This window comes from Anabas testudineus, chromosome 2, assembly GCF_900324465.2.
Source record: "Anabas testudineus chromosome 2, fAnaTes1.2, whole genome shotgun sequence".
Lineage (NCBI taxonomy): Eukaryota > Metazoa > Chordata > Actinopteri > Anabantiformes > Anabantidae > Anabas > Anabas testudineus.
Genome location: NC_046611.1, coordinates 21,676,932 through 21,690,984, shown reverse-complemented (window position 1 = coordinate 21,690,984; position 14,053 = coordinate 21,676,932). Strand labels below are relative to the sequence as shown.

General features: G+C 42.2%; 2 protein-coding genes across 2 annotated transcripts in view; one reads left to right on the top strand and one right to left on the bottom strand.

Moving 5' to 3' along the window:
* Nucleotides 1–328: 328 nt before the first annotated feature.
* On the top strand, nucleotides 329–7,296 carry hacd1 (3-hydroxyacyl-CoA dehydratase 1). Its single transcript, XM_026361397.1, has 7 exons — nucleotides 329–457; nucleotides 2,668–2,785; nucleotides 2,978–2,996; nucleotides 3,097–3,185; nucleotides 3,323–3,444; nucleotides 5,610–5,788; nucleotides 5,940–7,296. Exons 1-7 carry the CDS (start codon nucleotides 339–341, stop codon nucleotides 6,020–6,022), a joined length of 729 nt encoding a protein of 242 aa, XP_026217182.1. The 5' UTR covers nucleotides 329–338; the 3' UTR covers nucleotides 6,023–7,296.
* An 87-nt stretch (nucleotides 7,297–7,383) lies between these two features.
* LOC113164823 (collectin-12) overlaps nucleotides 7,384–14,053 on the bottom strand; it is a 29,345-nt gene continuing 22,675 nt past the window's right edge. Inside the window, exons 4-10 of the mRNA XM_026364324.1 lie at nucleotides 11,653–11,739; nucleotides 10,522–11,565; nucleotides 9,598–10,101; nucleotides 9,360–9,496; nucleotides 9,094–9,203; nucleotides 8,371–8,519; nucleotides 7,384–8,261 (exon numbers count right to left, since the gene is read on the bottom strand). Coding sequence (XP_026220109.1) covers nucleotides 8,242–8,261; nucleotides 8,371–8,519; nucleotides 9,094–9,203; nucleotides 9,360–9,496; nucleotides 9,598–10,101; nucleotides 10,522–11,565; nucleotides 11,653–11,739 — 2,051 coding nt within the window. The 3' untranslated portion in view covers nucleotides 7,384–8,241. The remainder of the gene's footprint in view (nucleotides 8,262–8,370; nucleotides 8,520–9,093; nucleotides 9,204–9,359; nucleotides 9,497–9,597; nucleotides 10,102–10,521; nucleotides 11,566–11,652; nucleotides 11,740–14,053) is intronic.

The window sequence follows — 14,053 nt, the reverse complement described above, 5'->3', positions numbered from 1 at the left end:
TGTGAAGTGGCTCTAGGTCCAATCAGACTCTTTCCCACACTTCATTGTGGCCCTGCAGGGTTTATCTGCTGCACCCATTTTTAGACAACCTCACATAACTCACCACAACTTTCCCTCAAAGACCACAGACCCCCTCGGTACTGTATGTTCATCAGGATAAAGAGTTAAGATCTATCACATTTTATATGTATTATTTATAAACAGCCCCCCAAACCCGCCGGCAGGCCACACACTAGTCCCGCGAGAGAAATAGATGGATGGATGACCCTGCTGCTCCCCTCCCTGCCAGCCCCAGCTGTCAGCTCCCTTCCTGACTTCCCCACCCTGCCCCCGGTACCATGGCGTCCAGCGAGGAGGACGGCACGGTTGAGGAGAAGGAAAACAACAACAAGAAGAGAACGAAAAGCGCCCTCGCTACCGCATGGCTCACTTTCTACAACATCGCCATGACCACCGGGTACGTGCGTAATTCCGCCCCGTGTCGCCTTTCGATAAGAGAAGCGAGAAAAGTTCGCCGCTCCCTAAAAAAACTGGGAACGTGTTGCCGTTTATAGGACTGTGTGTGCGCGTCTGTGTCGAGTCCAACGTGAGAGTGTCTGTCCGGGGTTTCGACTTCTGCGGGGTTCAGTCACAGTGGGGCTGGAAAAAATGGAGAGAACAGATTGATGGTAAAAAAAAATAAAAAAAAACGATTAGATAAAAACATGAGCGATATTTGTCTGAGGGGTACAAAATGAATCAGTGGCGTTTGCTGGAAGTGACAGTCTGGTGCTGCAGCCCGTGTCCAAATAGGGCTGACTGCATGGTGTCAGGCCCACGCAGCGCCCGACAGTTGCAGTGATAAGTTTAGACGGAGCGCGCTGACACTGGAGCGCAGCTCTGCCACAGGAAAAATGCGCCATGGGCAGATTTTTCATTAACATTGTGAATTAAGCAACTGATTATGTGTCTTGTTGTTATGATGACATATGATCAATACCTGCCCACTGACGCCACTTCACTAGTGAGGACACAGCAGATCTGTGAGATCAGCAAGTACAGTATGGCTCCCATTAGTAATGGGGTTCAGGTTTGGCACAGTGCCTTACGCACTGGCTTCACCTTCATTTACAGTTGAGTTTCTGGCCACATACACGACAGGATTTCACTCATTATAACGCGGATGTCTCTGTCTAGTCAGGAAGTGCTGCTCTGTGGCTGCTATTCATGTAAATGGTTGCATTTCAGTATCATTGAAGAGCGCATTACAGTGTGATTTAGTATAATAGAATACTTATTGATGCATGAATGTGCAAGCATGACTAATTATGTTGCAGCTGGTAAAAGTAGAACTACTACTGACTACTTTATGTACTGCTAGATGGAATCATTCATGATAATACATCATAGTTTGTTGGTTATTTATATGTTGTATTACAGATACAAGTGCACATATAGTAGGGTAAAAGGTACAATATTATGTTACCTCTGAATTGTATAAGGTGTCATAAAGTTCCACCACTGACTCAAAATGTTTACTATGAATAAAACAGAAAAGCAGCAAATCAGAACTCAGAAACTCAGAAATAAGACACATAATTGACAAATATTGATTTACAAATTACTAGAGTATTACTGGTCAATTCATTGGCTAATTGCTGCAGCTTTAATAGACTTTATCGTCAACTGAGGTCAAGCACTTCAGTATAAACACAGAACGTAAGAACAGGGCAGGATGTAGGATTTGTTTGCCATTATTTAAAGGATGTTTTAAAGGGTACCATTTGGTTTCCTTTAATTTTTCTAAAGTCAGGATTGAGAAATGCCAGCTGTAGATGAGAGTTTTAGTTGGTATCACCATGACTGTTCTACACACACTCTAATGTAATAATCACACTTTTACCTCATCTTAACTCAGTGTATTTGGGTTTCAGGATATTGGTCAGACTAACAAAGGGATCTGAGGAGGTCCCATATGATACCAAGAAAGTATATATATGGGAATTTTCATTATTTACTAATATAAATCAAATGACTGATTGATCAGTTGGTAAATCTTTAATGAACATTATCATTAGTTGCAGCCTCATGTGCAATCCATTCATTAATGCAAGATGTTATGATATTAATACCAGGCTTCACAGCTACAGTCTGTGTTAAAGGGGTCTCCTGTAATGTTTTGCTTATTGCTGAGTCAGGGGTTCAGTGAAGTGAGGAGATGATTGATGATTGATGTTTTGCAGATTTCCACATTTTCCTGTGGTGGCGTGTTCCCTTTTTTTTTTTAAGATGCATTCATCAGTTTAGCTGTCACTATTTTGTTTAGAATCTCAGGTCGCACTGCATTGTGAAACCGTATACGCATAGTTTATGTCCTCACGTCAGGAAAAGAAACATTTAATGTAATAGAGACACTGTTGTTGCTGAAGGCGACATGTGAATTCAAATTTCTTGCTGTGACAAAATTAAACAGAGAATCACCGGTATAATTATGGCCAAGAATCTAAAAAGTACATGCAACAGAGCTGCGAAAACTAGTTTTAAAAAGGACGAGAGCTGAGAAGATGTCGCTGAAACAACTTTTCCTCTTGTATCCATGACTGGAGACTTGCCTCCTTCAGCTTTTTGTTTGATCTAATTGTTAACACTGTATTGTTCACAGTCATTTACCGTTCATTTTGTCTGCAGGTGGCTGGTTTTGGCCTTGGCGATGATGCACTTCTACATCCAGAAAGGCACACACAAGGGTCTGTACAGAAGTGTTGCAAGAACGCTCAAGTTTTTCCAGACCTTTGCATTAGTTGAGGTAGGACACTGAATACAGACTTACAGAGAAAAATGAGGCACTGCTGACGTGACTGTCAGAATACAAATGTCCTAATAATAACATGTTATAGTTGTGATAAAGATTGACATTTAATGGACATGTTTGTAAATAGAGAAAGTGATGAAAATATAAGTGGATAAATAAATTCAACAAATGCATCTTTTCTTACAGGTGGGACACTGTGCCATCGGTATGTGATGATTCTGATGGATTTAAAATCGTATTGACTTTTGTGCTACGGTGCAGCTGTAAACTGTTCTTGTACTATTCCTGTTCTCGCTCTGCTGTAGGGATTGTGAAGACTTCTGTGATTGTAACTGGGGTTCAAGTATGTTCACGTATTTTCATGGTGTGGTTCGTCACCAACAGCATCAGACAGGTGAGCGTTACGCAGGCACACAAACCTTTTTTTTTGTGTTAACTGTATCACGTTTTTGCTCCAAGGACCTGTAGGATTGTCGTGTCGTAATGTTCCCCGTCCTTTATAAATTTGCTGTTTTTCTGATTTGAATGAAGATCCAGAATGAAGAAAGCGTAATCCTGTTCCTGGTTGTGTGGACGGTGACAGAGGTCACCAGATATTCCTACTACACATTCAACCTGCTCAACCACCTGCCATACTTCATCAAATGGGCCAGGTGGAGATGCCTTTAGCTGTGATTGTCATTACTGTGTCAGACATTGTGTCTGAGCATGTCCACCCGATCCGGTGATTTCACTTCTGGCATGCTTCCTTCACTGGGTCTAGACCGGCTTTACATTATGAAACAGTGTGTATTGAGTATCGCCTGGCTCGCACAGAGACAAGCATGTGTGTGTTTATTGATTAGCACCTCATTATCTCCTGAATAGTGGGTGAATTAACTGCTAACATTGTGCTCTGACATTACAGAAGTTGAAACAGGAGGTTGGCACTGATGACATTTCAGGGGCCTATTTTAGTGTTATAATAGTTATTTAATCATTTCAAAACTGAACTGACAATTTTATATTGACCAACAAGTATGGATGATGCAGAATCATTTTTCGTAACATACAATATGCCTGCATTATTAGTTGATGATCCAAAGACGTATAGTTTTGAGTGCTAAGCTTTAATTACATTACATTTCTTGTGAATGTGATTCATGGAAGTTTGATGGTGATCGTCACAGTCCTCGCCTACAGGGTGATGTAATGTGTGCCTGCCACTTCTGACGTGTCAGTGTCCCTTTGTGTGTCGCTCTGCTACAGTAGCTGAGCTGAAACTGGAGTCATTGCGGTGAACATCAGGTGTACGCTCTGATAGCTGCCCAGCACACAGGCTTGGCATCTTGCTACACCGACGGGGCTTCCTCCCTGCAGAATAGAGAGGTTTACATGTTGCATCAGTGCATTTACTGGGTGAGACATTGTTTTGTATCCATGTATATATTCTTGTGGACTGAATGGCACTCTCCTCCCTGCCCCCACCCTTCACATCTTTCTGTGAGCGTGGAGGAGACGCCAGGCTCCCGGAGAGGGGCTCATGTTCAGCTGCTCCTGTTTTTAAGACCATCTGTTTTGGTCATGGAATGTTCGCCCAACATTTCTCTCACATCCGCCGAGACGCTCCCCCGAGCCTTTGCTGTGGTCTTGACTAAATACAGGATCCCCATAGCCCTGAGTCATGGCATGAAACCTACTAGAGACTGCACATGTTGCTGTAAAGGGAAGCACGCAATCTCACACATACGCTATTCAAAGTGACACGCAGTTGTAGCGGTATGCCAAGAAGGTTTGACAGTGTGTGAATAGTTTCGTGAAGAGTAGTTCTTTTCATCAAGAGAATAGTTTTACATTGTTTTATGACAAAGCTGGGATCAGATTATTGATGTGGCATTCCCAGATCTTATAACAGGAGCTCGACCTAAAGCCCACTTGCATTTGCACAGTAAAATATTTAGTTTCTGCTGAAATATGCCGGCTAATTGAAATATGTGTCATCAAAGTCCAGAAACTCTCTGAGGATGTATATATGTATCCGTATGTCAAGTAGCCAACTTGCATCCATTGTCACTGTTGTAGTCACAGACTGTGGTTTGCTCGTAGCATCATGACTCTTGAAGAAACGTACCTCCCTTCTCTCCCTATCTGTTCCTGCCACCGTCTGTCGCTCTCCCATCACTTCCTCCTTAGTGCTCGTGCTTAATCCTGTGTTATATAAGTTATACAGCTATACTCCAGGTAGTACTTGAGTCGTGATCAGTTATGTCCGATATTTGCACACTTGGTTGGTTATTGTGCAAAGATATTGTCATTTTTATGTTTGTTGATTTAATCAGTTGCTGTTTGGCGGCCAACCTTAAAGGGGAACTCCACCAATATAAAAGTCTGTTATTGAATACCACTGCATATGTGAAGAAATCCTTCTGTGGTTTCAGAGGGAGCTGTGTAAAGTCTGAGCTGACATTTGCACTTGAAGACTTCGGCTTTACTTAACGGGGCTCCGTAGCCTGCTCCTCATCTGTGCTTGAGAATAACATGTTAAACATTCGACTCAATCACGTACATTTGTCTAAAACAAGTTTGTCGCACCAATAATGGGCCAAACGCTACAAAAAAGTTTTTTATATGACATCTCATCATGATTTAGGGAAGTAAGTGTTTATTGTTGAACTCACTTTTCCCAGCTTGAGTTTGTTGCAGTGTGCTGTGCAGTTCCCTCATATAATTAAGAGTAGTACGGTGTGTTTTCTGTCTTTGGCAGCATGTGAATGTTTTAACATCCTTTAACTGCAGGATCACACTGCTGTGTTTTAAAATCAACTTTTTTTTGTTGTAGATACAACTTCTTCATCATCCTGTACCCCCTGGGAGTCGTTGGAGAGCTTTTCACCATTTATGCTGCTCTGCCATTTGTACGCAGATCTGGAATGTACTCCTTGAGGCTCCCTAACAAGTATAACGTGTCGTTCGACTACCACTACTGCCTCATTATTGTCATGCTGTCCTACATCCCGTGTAAGTATTGTTTTATCCCCTACACTCAATCAGAAAGCAAAATTCAATCCCTTTGCCTTATCCTTTGGTTCTTGTATCTGCATATTAATTTCCTATTTGTAATTGTAAAATACATAAAATAAAATTGTATTTGTTTGTGCCTTTTCTTCAGTGTTTCCTCAGCTCTACTTCCACATGCTGCGGCAGAGGAGAAAGGTGCTTCACGGGGAGGTCATAGTGGAGAAGGATGACTAGCCAAGCACCACCTCATGCCTTCGTTTGAGCCAGCTTGCCTCCACATCTCCCTCAACTCCACCCTGCTTCATCTCCATCTCATCTTTAGCAACATCAGCCGTTCCATTTTTTCGTTGCTGGGGACCGGAAGAGCTGCACAACTGATGACTTTTCTCATGAGAGCCGTATCCAGCAGGAAGAATTAACCAACCATCAGTACTGAGTATTTCTTTACAGCATTAATTCCTAACTGAAGAGTAATACTGCAAACATGTTTACAGTCCCAGTGTAGCTGGAGCATGAGACAGATCCTGGCGTTCTGCACTGTCTCGGCACCGAAAGGTCCTGAGCTCACCCATCAGCCTTATTGTATCTTGTTGCACTGAAGCATTTCAGCCTGAAACATGCACTGATCATTAAACATAAGCCACAGCACTGCAACATTACAGAGGAAGAGGTAGATGAGAAGCCTCTAGGGAAATGTGAAATCAAACATGGGTACGTTTAGTCTCTTGAGTTGCCCCAGTGTCATCACCCAACCTGCACAATTGGCAGCTTTGATTCTTTTAACTGTTTTCAGCACAGATTTTAATTAGGGAAATAATGTGGCTGTACGAAGGAGATTTCAAAAGATAAAATATTTTATTTTATCACACCTCAACAATAAATCTACATTTAGACAATATGCTGCTTCTTTTTTTGTATGTTAGTTTTACCTATATGTACAGTAAATGATGCAATGTGAAATAAGCAGTTTATATTAAGCATATTTCTTAAAGATAATTTATTCACATACTGTATCGCTTAAAACAAGCACAGCTCAAACTTAATATTTTGTCTGCTTGGCTCAGCTTCTGCATTCTTTAATGTTGCTTTCATGTTTACTATGTCAAATTAATTTACAAGAGTGCCTTTTAAAATGTAGAATCTTTTTCTATAGAGGCTACAATTTATGTGAGCAGTCACAGTCTCCAGCTGCTGTTGTTTCTTTTTTAACAAAGAATCGGATGTGCGTGTCCATAGAGAAGCAGTTAAATTCCCTCTTACTGAAGGTGCTATTGTAAGATCATTTCAATATTCTGTGCAGCTGATGGAGTGACTGTAATCGGACGGAGGAAAACAGAATGTGAAATGAATAGAGCAGAAAGGTGAACTGCATAGCCCATGGTTATTTAAGAAAAGCAACATGTGCTTCTAATCTGGGTTAGAGAGAAGAAAAACAATAAAAGTCAATGTCAGAAAATCACTGGAAAAGTTATTTGTCAAGAAAAAAATGTGCAGAATCAATAAACCAAATTCCACAATACTTTGGAGAGTTGTGTGATGACCCTCACACCCTCAAATATAAATATAAAAGTAGAAGTAAGTCGACAAACACCTCATGGGTTTTTACGTGTTTATTTGTGAGCGTTTCCTTCATCTTTCTTAGTGCTGTATAAACTCAAGTGTTTTTTTTTTTTTTGCAGGAAATACCTGAGTGCAGAAAATGGCACATTTACTTTTTATTTGTTGGTTGGATCCACAGATTCTTCTATATAAACAAACGTACGTAGTAGTAAAAATAAATCTCATAATCAGAAAATACTGTATCATACACAGAGTATTAAACTGTAAACTGTGAGTTTTCAACTAAAACTCAAGGTGATTGTGACATTTTCTGTATTTATGTGTAAATATTTCATTTATTCCTACTTGTATAAATGAAAATACTATATAAACATTCATGGGGTTACATAACAGTTTCCTTAAAGATAGCATGGCAGCAACGTTCTGTTTTTTTGCACCCTTGTTCTCATTTTAAGACAAATACATTTTTATGAAAAGGACTATGGTTAAGTCCATTTGGCTTTATAGAATTTCTATTTTCCTACAAAACTTGCATAGTGAAATATACATTCAGATATTCATTTGAACATGGAATACAGTTTCATAAAATGTGTTTCAAATAACCATAAAAATATTTATAGATTTATAAAGATCAATCAATTGATGATTTAGCATTTTGACAACATAAAACAGATTACCCTCCTTCTTTGATTGCCCTGCTGTATTGCACTTGCTGGTGAAATTGGACTTGGCTTCATTTTGGAGGAGAACGGCATCTCTTCAGCACTGCTGCAGCTCTGCGTTCCTAACAGAATTGTCCCTTTGCTCTCTCCACACGTCCTGTCCATGTGCTGGGTCAGTGGACCAGTGCCACAAGTCTAGCTGCTCATTGCACACCTACTTTGAAGATATCGCTACAATCCAGTGGATTTTGCTGCAGAGAAACACACAAAATGACATTAGGACACCTCTGAGGAGGACACTTTAAACTTTAAAACACTGGCATTTGCAAAGGAAGCGAGACAAAAACATAAAAGACATACAGGTGTCCATCTCCTTCTCACAGATGTAGCTTATGAGATCTTCACAGAAGAAATCGTTCCACAACCCTTCGTGGATGAGCCCCGCACAGTCTTCTCCCATGATTTCGTGCCCATGGGCCCAGTTGTCTGGCTGCCCAGGCTTCCAATTTCTACAGGCAAACAACAGGGGGCGATAATACATCAGGTTTAGAGTGTCTCATCTTAGAGATGCTGTAGTTGAGATGGAAAAACCACAATGGTGAAAAAAAGAATAAGAGAAATTGAAGCTGAAATAGAAATTGGGTCACCTAAATATTTTTTTAATATCTTAAATACAAGGGACCTTCATCATTAAACATATGATTGAGGCTAACTGGACATTTGTCTAATTTTACTGTGCACAATGATTTTCCTCTATACACATGGCGCCTACGCAAATAAGAACTCTGCTCTGACCATATAAATAAATATTTCAATAATTTTGTTTTGTTTGAATAGGCAGCAGAAACTGACGAGGAGTTTTACATGAAAGTCAGAAATCAGAAAGTGCTATAAAGCTGAGATTTTCACATGATTTGAAATGTTTTTTCAGTGTTGTTTTACCCGCAGCTTAATCTGCAAATACTACACCATGCTCGTTATTGTTATTGGACAACCACATTTAGCACAGCTCTGATAATAAAATCCATTCCAGGAATATAAAATACTCCCTAGGAGACAAATACTTTCTGCTTTAATACTGACGTGAAAGCAGGTTCGGTCCCATCCAGCCACTGCCACACGTTCTCCTTCTCCCTGTCAGTCAGACCCATCCAGAAGTAACCCTTTCCAAATGTCTGCTTCTTTAGCCATTTCTGGGGTCACATAGGAACAGAAAGAGGAAGCAGCGGAGTCACTAACTACGAAGTTAATTAAAAAATTAGTATAAGTATGGTCCACTCCCAGGATATATTTTACATTAGGGGATATCATTAGTCGTAAAAAGACAAAATACAAATATAAGCACCTACCTGTTCCTCCATATCACTGATCATCACCAGAGAGGCAGACTGTGATTCACAGGTTGCTTTAGCATCATCAAAACTGTGCAGGTCTTTGGAGAAGAAGTAGCACTTGTCTCTGTAGTTTACCCACCCAGAAGGGCAACCTGCAAAACATTATTGCCAGTGGTGTTAAACAGACAAAACTCAAAAATGATTCAGGCTACTACTTAAAACTTAGTATAGGACTAAATGAGGGAAGCCTTACCTGGGGCCCACAAACTCAGTGCTGCTCCATCATCCTGCAAGGACACAGAGCCAAAAGGAACTACTGGATTCCGGATTTGGATTGATTGCCCTGGTGGCCCTGGTGGCCCTGGTGGCCCTGGAGGCCCCATTGGTCCTGGCATTCCCCTTGGTCCCTGCTCCCCAGCTGGTCCCATAGGGCCTCTAATCCCTGGTGGGCCCTGTGCCCCCTGAGGGCCAGGCTGTCCATCTCTTCCAGGCAAACCAGCAGTACCTGGCTCCCCTTTAGCACCAGGAGGTCCAGCCCTTCCTCCTGACCCTCGGGAGCCCTTCGACCCAGGGCTGCCAGTTGCGCCTGGTAGACCTTTTAACCCTGGCAGACCAGGTGGTCCTGGAACACCGTGCTCTCCTCTGGGTCCTCGTATCCCTGCAGAACCCTTTTCTCCCTTTTCTCCCTTTTGACCAGGCTGCCCAGGTGGTCCCTGAGGTCCTTTGTCCCCTCTTGGACCTCTGGGACCAGGGGGACCTGAAACATAAAACGTACAATTTTAGCTCCTTCAAGTATTTTTAAAGAATAGTACCATATTTTGGGAGAAATGTACATTCATGTCTTCATGACACAAAAAGATCGATACCAGTCTGCTCTTTCGAATAAATATAAGGCTACACATAGAAGCCAGTTAGCTTAGCTTAGTTTAACATCACATAACCCACAACCACTTCAGTCTTGTTACCTTTTGACAGATGCAGGTTAGTTGTTTCCATCTGTTTCTAGTCTAAGCTAAGCTAGCTGGCTGCTGGTTTTAGCTTCATATTTACTGTACAGACATGAGTGAGGTTTTGATCTCCTGCACATAAATGAATCCTTATTATAAATTTCCCACAATGTCAATCTTTCCAACACATTTTATTAGTATTGCACACAGCAAAACCATATGACCCTCACCCTGCAAAATAGTGAAGTTAGTTATTAGTTGTGAATGCTTGGTGTCCACCAGTTTCATCTCCTCCATGACAATAGAGAGGCTGGTGACCTCCTTGTCCAGACGTGCTGCCAGTTCCTCCTGTTGGGATCTCAGAGTAGCTGCATCTGTCCTCACATCTGCCACACTGCTGTTGAGGTTTAGCAAGAAGTCTGAGTGACGGCCGACTGTCTCGGAACAAGTACGTAACCCATTCAGGTTTAGGTTAATGGCACCCAAGAGTTGCGTGGTGAAGCTGATGTTGCCGGTCAAGCGGTCCATACCCTGCTCCGATTCATCTAGACGTACCTCTAGTCGATCAAACTTGGTGGATGTGAGGTTGCCAAAGTCCCTCTGTTGATCCAAAAGCTCTCTCAGGGTCTGGTCATGAGCGTCAGCCAGGGTGCTGGTGTTCTGGAGTTGGTTGGCTATAAAGGCAAGCTGGGACCCTACGTCCTCCAGGCTGTCATTGTTGGCCTTTGCTAGAACCGATGCATTATTAGCTACGATTTGCAGGTTTTCCACTTTACTTCGAAGCCACTCCGTATCAGAGCGTGTCTGCCGGGCTGTCTGTTCAAGGCTCTGAAAGTCACTGCGCATTTTCTGGATGGCTTGGCTGGTGTCATCCACTGAGCGCTGTAGAGCAGCGATGAGGCCTCTCTGCTGAGCCTGTGTGAGGTTGAGGCTGCTGATACTGAGCAGGGCCTGGTTCTGCAGTTTCACCTGCTGGTGCAGTTCTCTCTGCAGCCTGGCTGTGTCATCCTGCAGACCCTCAATGATGCTGCCATACGACTGCAGGGTGCCATTAACAGAGCGTAAGGTGGCTGTATTGGCATCCAGCAGCCCCTGAAAGGAGCCCTGGCTGCTCTTGATTTCTGAGCTAATGTTTTGCAGCTGATTCAGGTTAACTTGATCACTGTTGATGCGTTCCTCCACCGCAGACAGCTGCCTCTGGAGGGCCCAGATGTTATTCTTGAAAGCCTGGATCTCTGTGGTGGTGTTTTCTGACTTCTCCCCTGTTTGATCATCTGAAGATGGAGATTTTTTTAAATAAATTATAAATGTCTCAGCCTCTCAATGTTTCTTTTGCTGCAATTAAGAAACATGAACCTTACCTAGTTTTTTCAAATTAGTCTCAACAGCGTTTATTTTTCCCCCATAGTTTGCGATACCTTCAGATACAGTGTCAACTCTTTGCACCACTGTAACAAAAAAGGACAGGACAGAAAATGCAACGTTTAATGCCAGTGTCATGAACTTTATGTATACCGTATATAGAGAAAAAACTAATGAAGAAACACACATGCTGTAATGGCATCTCGTAGGTAGGTAATAAAGGACTGGATGAGGATGATCTCTTGAATTAGGCCAGAGTTGGCTTTCAGCTACGTCTTCTTCAGAGAAGAAGATGTTTAGAAAAAGCTGAATAGGGAGTTGTAGTGCAACTAAGTTGAGGGTAAGAGACAGAAAAACACAGGGGTTGTGAAATAGACAAACAGAGGAAAGGAGAAACTTTGATGCAGAAAAGATAGAGTGGGTGGTCATTGACAGAAACTGAGGCTAGAGGTGCATGGGGAGACTCTGCTGTAGGCCCTAGGGGACAGGAAGTGACCTGTGGAGGGGGGTTTCAGTAAACAGGCAGATCAAAGGAAGCCCAGAGGACACAGATGCTATGGCAGGGAGGGTCTTCACGCCCCCACAGGCGACACCAGCATCCAGATCCTCTGGAATGTGTCTCGGATTCCAGGGAGTCGGCCCACTTCTACCGCAAGCCTTGCCAGGGGCACACATCTTTTAAATGGGAACGGCATGGGCTCCTCTGCTGGGAAACTGCATCCCAGCTGTTTACTCCAACAGTTAAGACAACAGTTCAGTCACGAGGCATTAACCTCCAGAGGTCACATCTCGGGAAGGAGAAGATGAGTTGGTTTAAATTTCTCGTGGACGGAAACTTGAAAGGACTCTCACAAGCTCAGCTTAGAAATAGTCCAGACACAATAAGTAAATAAGTTTTTCATTAACTAAGATTTTTTTTACTGTAATTACCACATTACACCTGTGTACCTTGATTCTTTCTTCAACACATACAGTAACACTGGATACTGAAACTAACACAAGCACACTCCAGCATTTCTGGGCGTTTTACATATTTTCTGTTCATGTACTGGCCTCCAGAGAAGCTCATTGCATCATACTGTGGCAAAATTGTCATAAACCACACCATTAAACGATAAAGTGCACATGCAAAGAAGCTACAGAGCAAAGCATTATGGTTGGCAGAAGCCTTATAGGCCTGATGTTGTAAAAAAGAGGGCGGTTCCAGAAAATATGTGTCTGACTCTGTCCGCGATGCCTTGTAAAATCTAATTTCCGTAGATGCATACAGTAAAGCCAATAATAGTAAAAGTAGTAATGAAGTGGAAATGTAAACGCTATGCATCAACTGTTTTATTGTGCCAAATCTACATGGTCACATGCTCTCAACTCTAGATTAACTAAAAATTGTTTGTCCAATTGGTTTGGGAGAGGAAATGGGACTGACCTCTCATTCAGTAAATAACACTTGTTTATATTCTGTGGTTGAAATAATACTGGGAGTGAAGAACATATGCTTTTAGCTGTGGTGAGTGTGAGGGCTGAGGACAAAGGTTAATATGAAGTATTTGATAAAACTGTTTTTTACAGGTTTGTGATCTTATTGCCGTGCTAGCTTTGCTGTCTCCTGCAGGTTATGTCTACAACCTACTGCCCCAGCATTTAGTTGAACCTGCAGCCTTTCTGCATACTTCTGTGAATGTTAAGTTGTACTTTACTAAGACAAATGCTAAATGCAGAATAACAGAAGCTAGTAAAACACGAGCTAGCCTGGAGTTGACATTAAGATTTTGGATCTCCTGGACAAGAAGATGACATATGGAATCAGTTTCTTCTGTCAGATAGGTTACCTGATAGAGTTTGAGCATGAAGGGGCTGCAAGTAGGAAACAACAATACAGAATAGTATGTCTCCCTGTGAGGTGAGGTGTGATTACACCTTGTTTTAATTTTGTGCTGAAGCAAAACAAATTAATTCAAATCATCAGCTCTGAACTTACAACTGTGCAGTATGATCGTATCAGCTTTGAGGACAATTGAAGGGATATCAATCCTCAAGAGCCCAGAGAAACACCTCATATTGCCTTTGGTTGTGTCAATCAAGAAAATGGGCTGTACAGAGAAGACAGAGGTCACTGAATCCCTGCCAAACCTCTCAGGTTAACTGCATCAAAAGAAAAGCGCTACACAGAGGACGTTTCTGTGGGTCAGCAATGGAGGACAGAGAGAAGCACACATGTTAAGTGCATAGAGCACTCTGGGCCTCTCTACATAACCATCTGGAGCTGGGAGTGTGTTTAAGCTGAGCTGTGGTTCCCCCGACAGAGGAGCACTTCAGAGCCAGTAAAAACCCAATTTTGGTGGGTTCTGCTGGAGTTGTACGGAGTTCACTCACTGCTCATCTGGGATCAATTAGTCCTGC

Coding starts and splice junctions, on each gene's coding strand:
- hacd1 (XM_026361397.1), top strand. CDS start 339: ATGGCGTCCAGCGAGGAGGACGGCACGGTTGAGGAGAAGGAAAACAAC. Junction 3,186..3,322: donor TCACCAACAGCATCAGACAG/GTGAGCGTTACG, acceptor ATTTGAATGAAG/ATCCAGAATGAAGAAAGCGT. Junction 5,789..5,939: donor CATGCTGTCCTACATCCCGT/GTAAGTATTGTT, acceptor CCTTTTCTTCAG/TGTTTCCTCAGCTCTACTTC.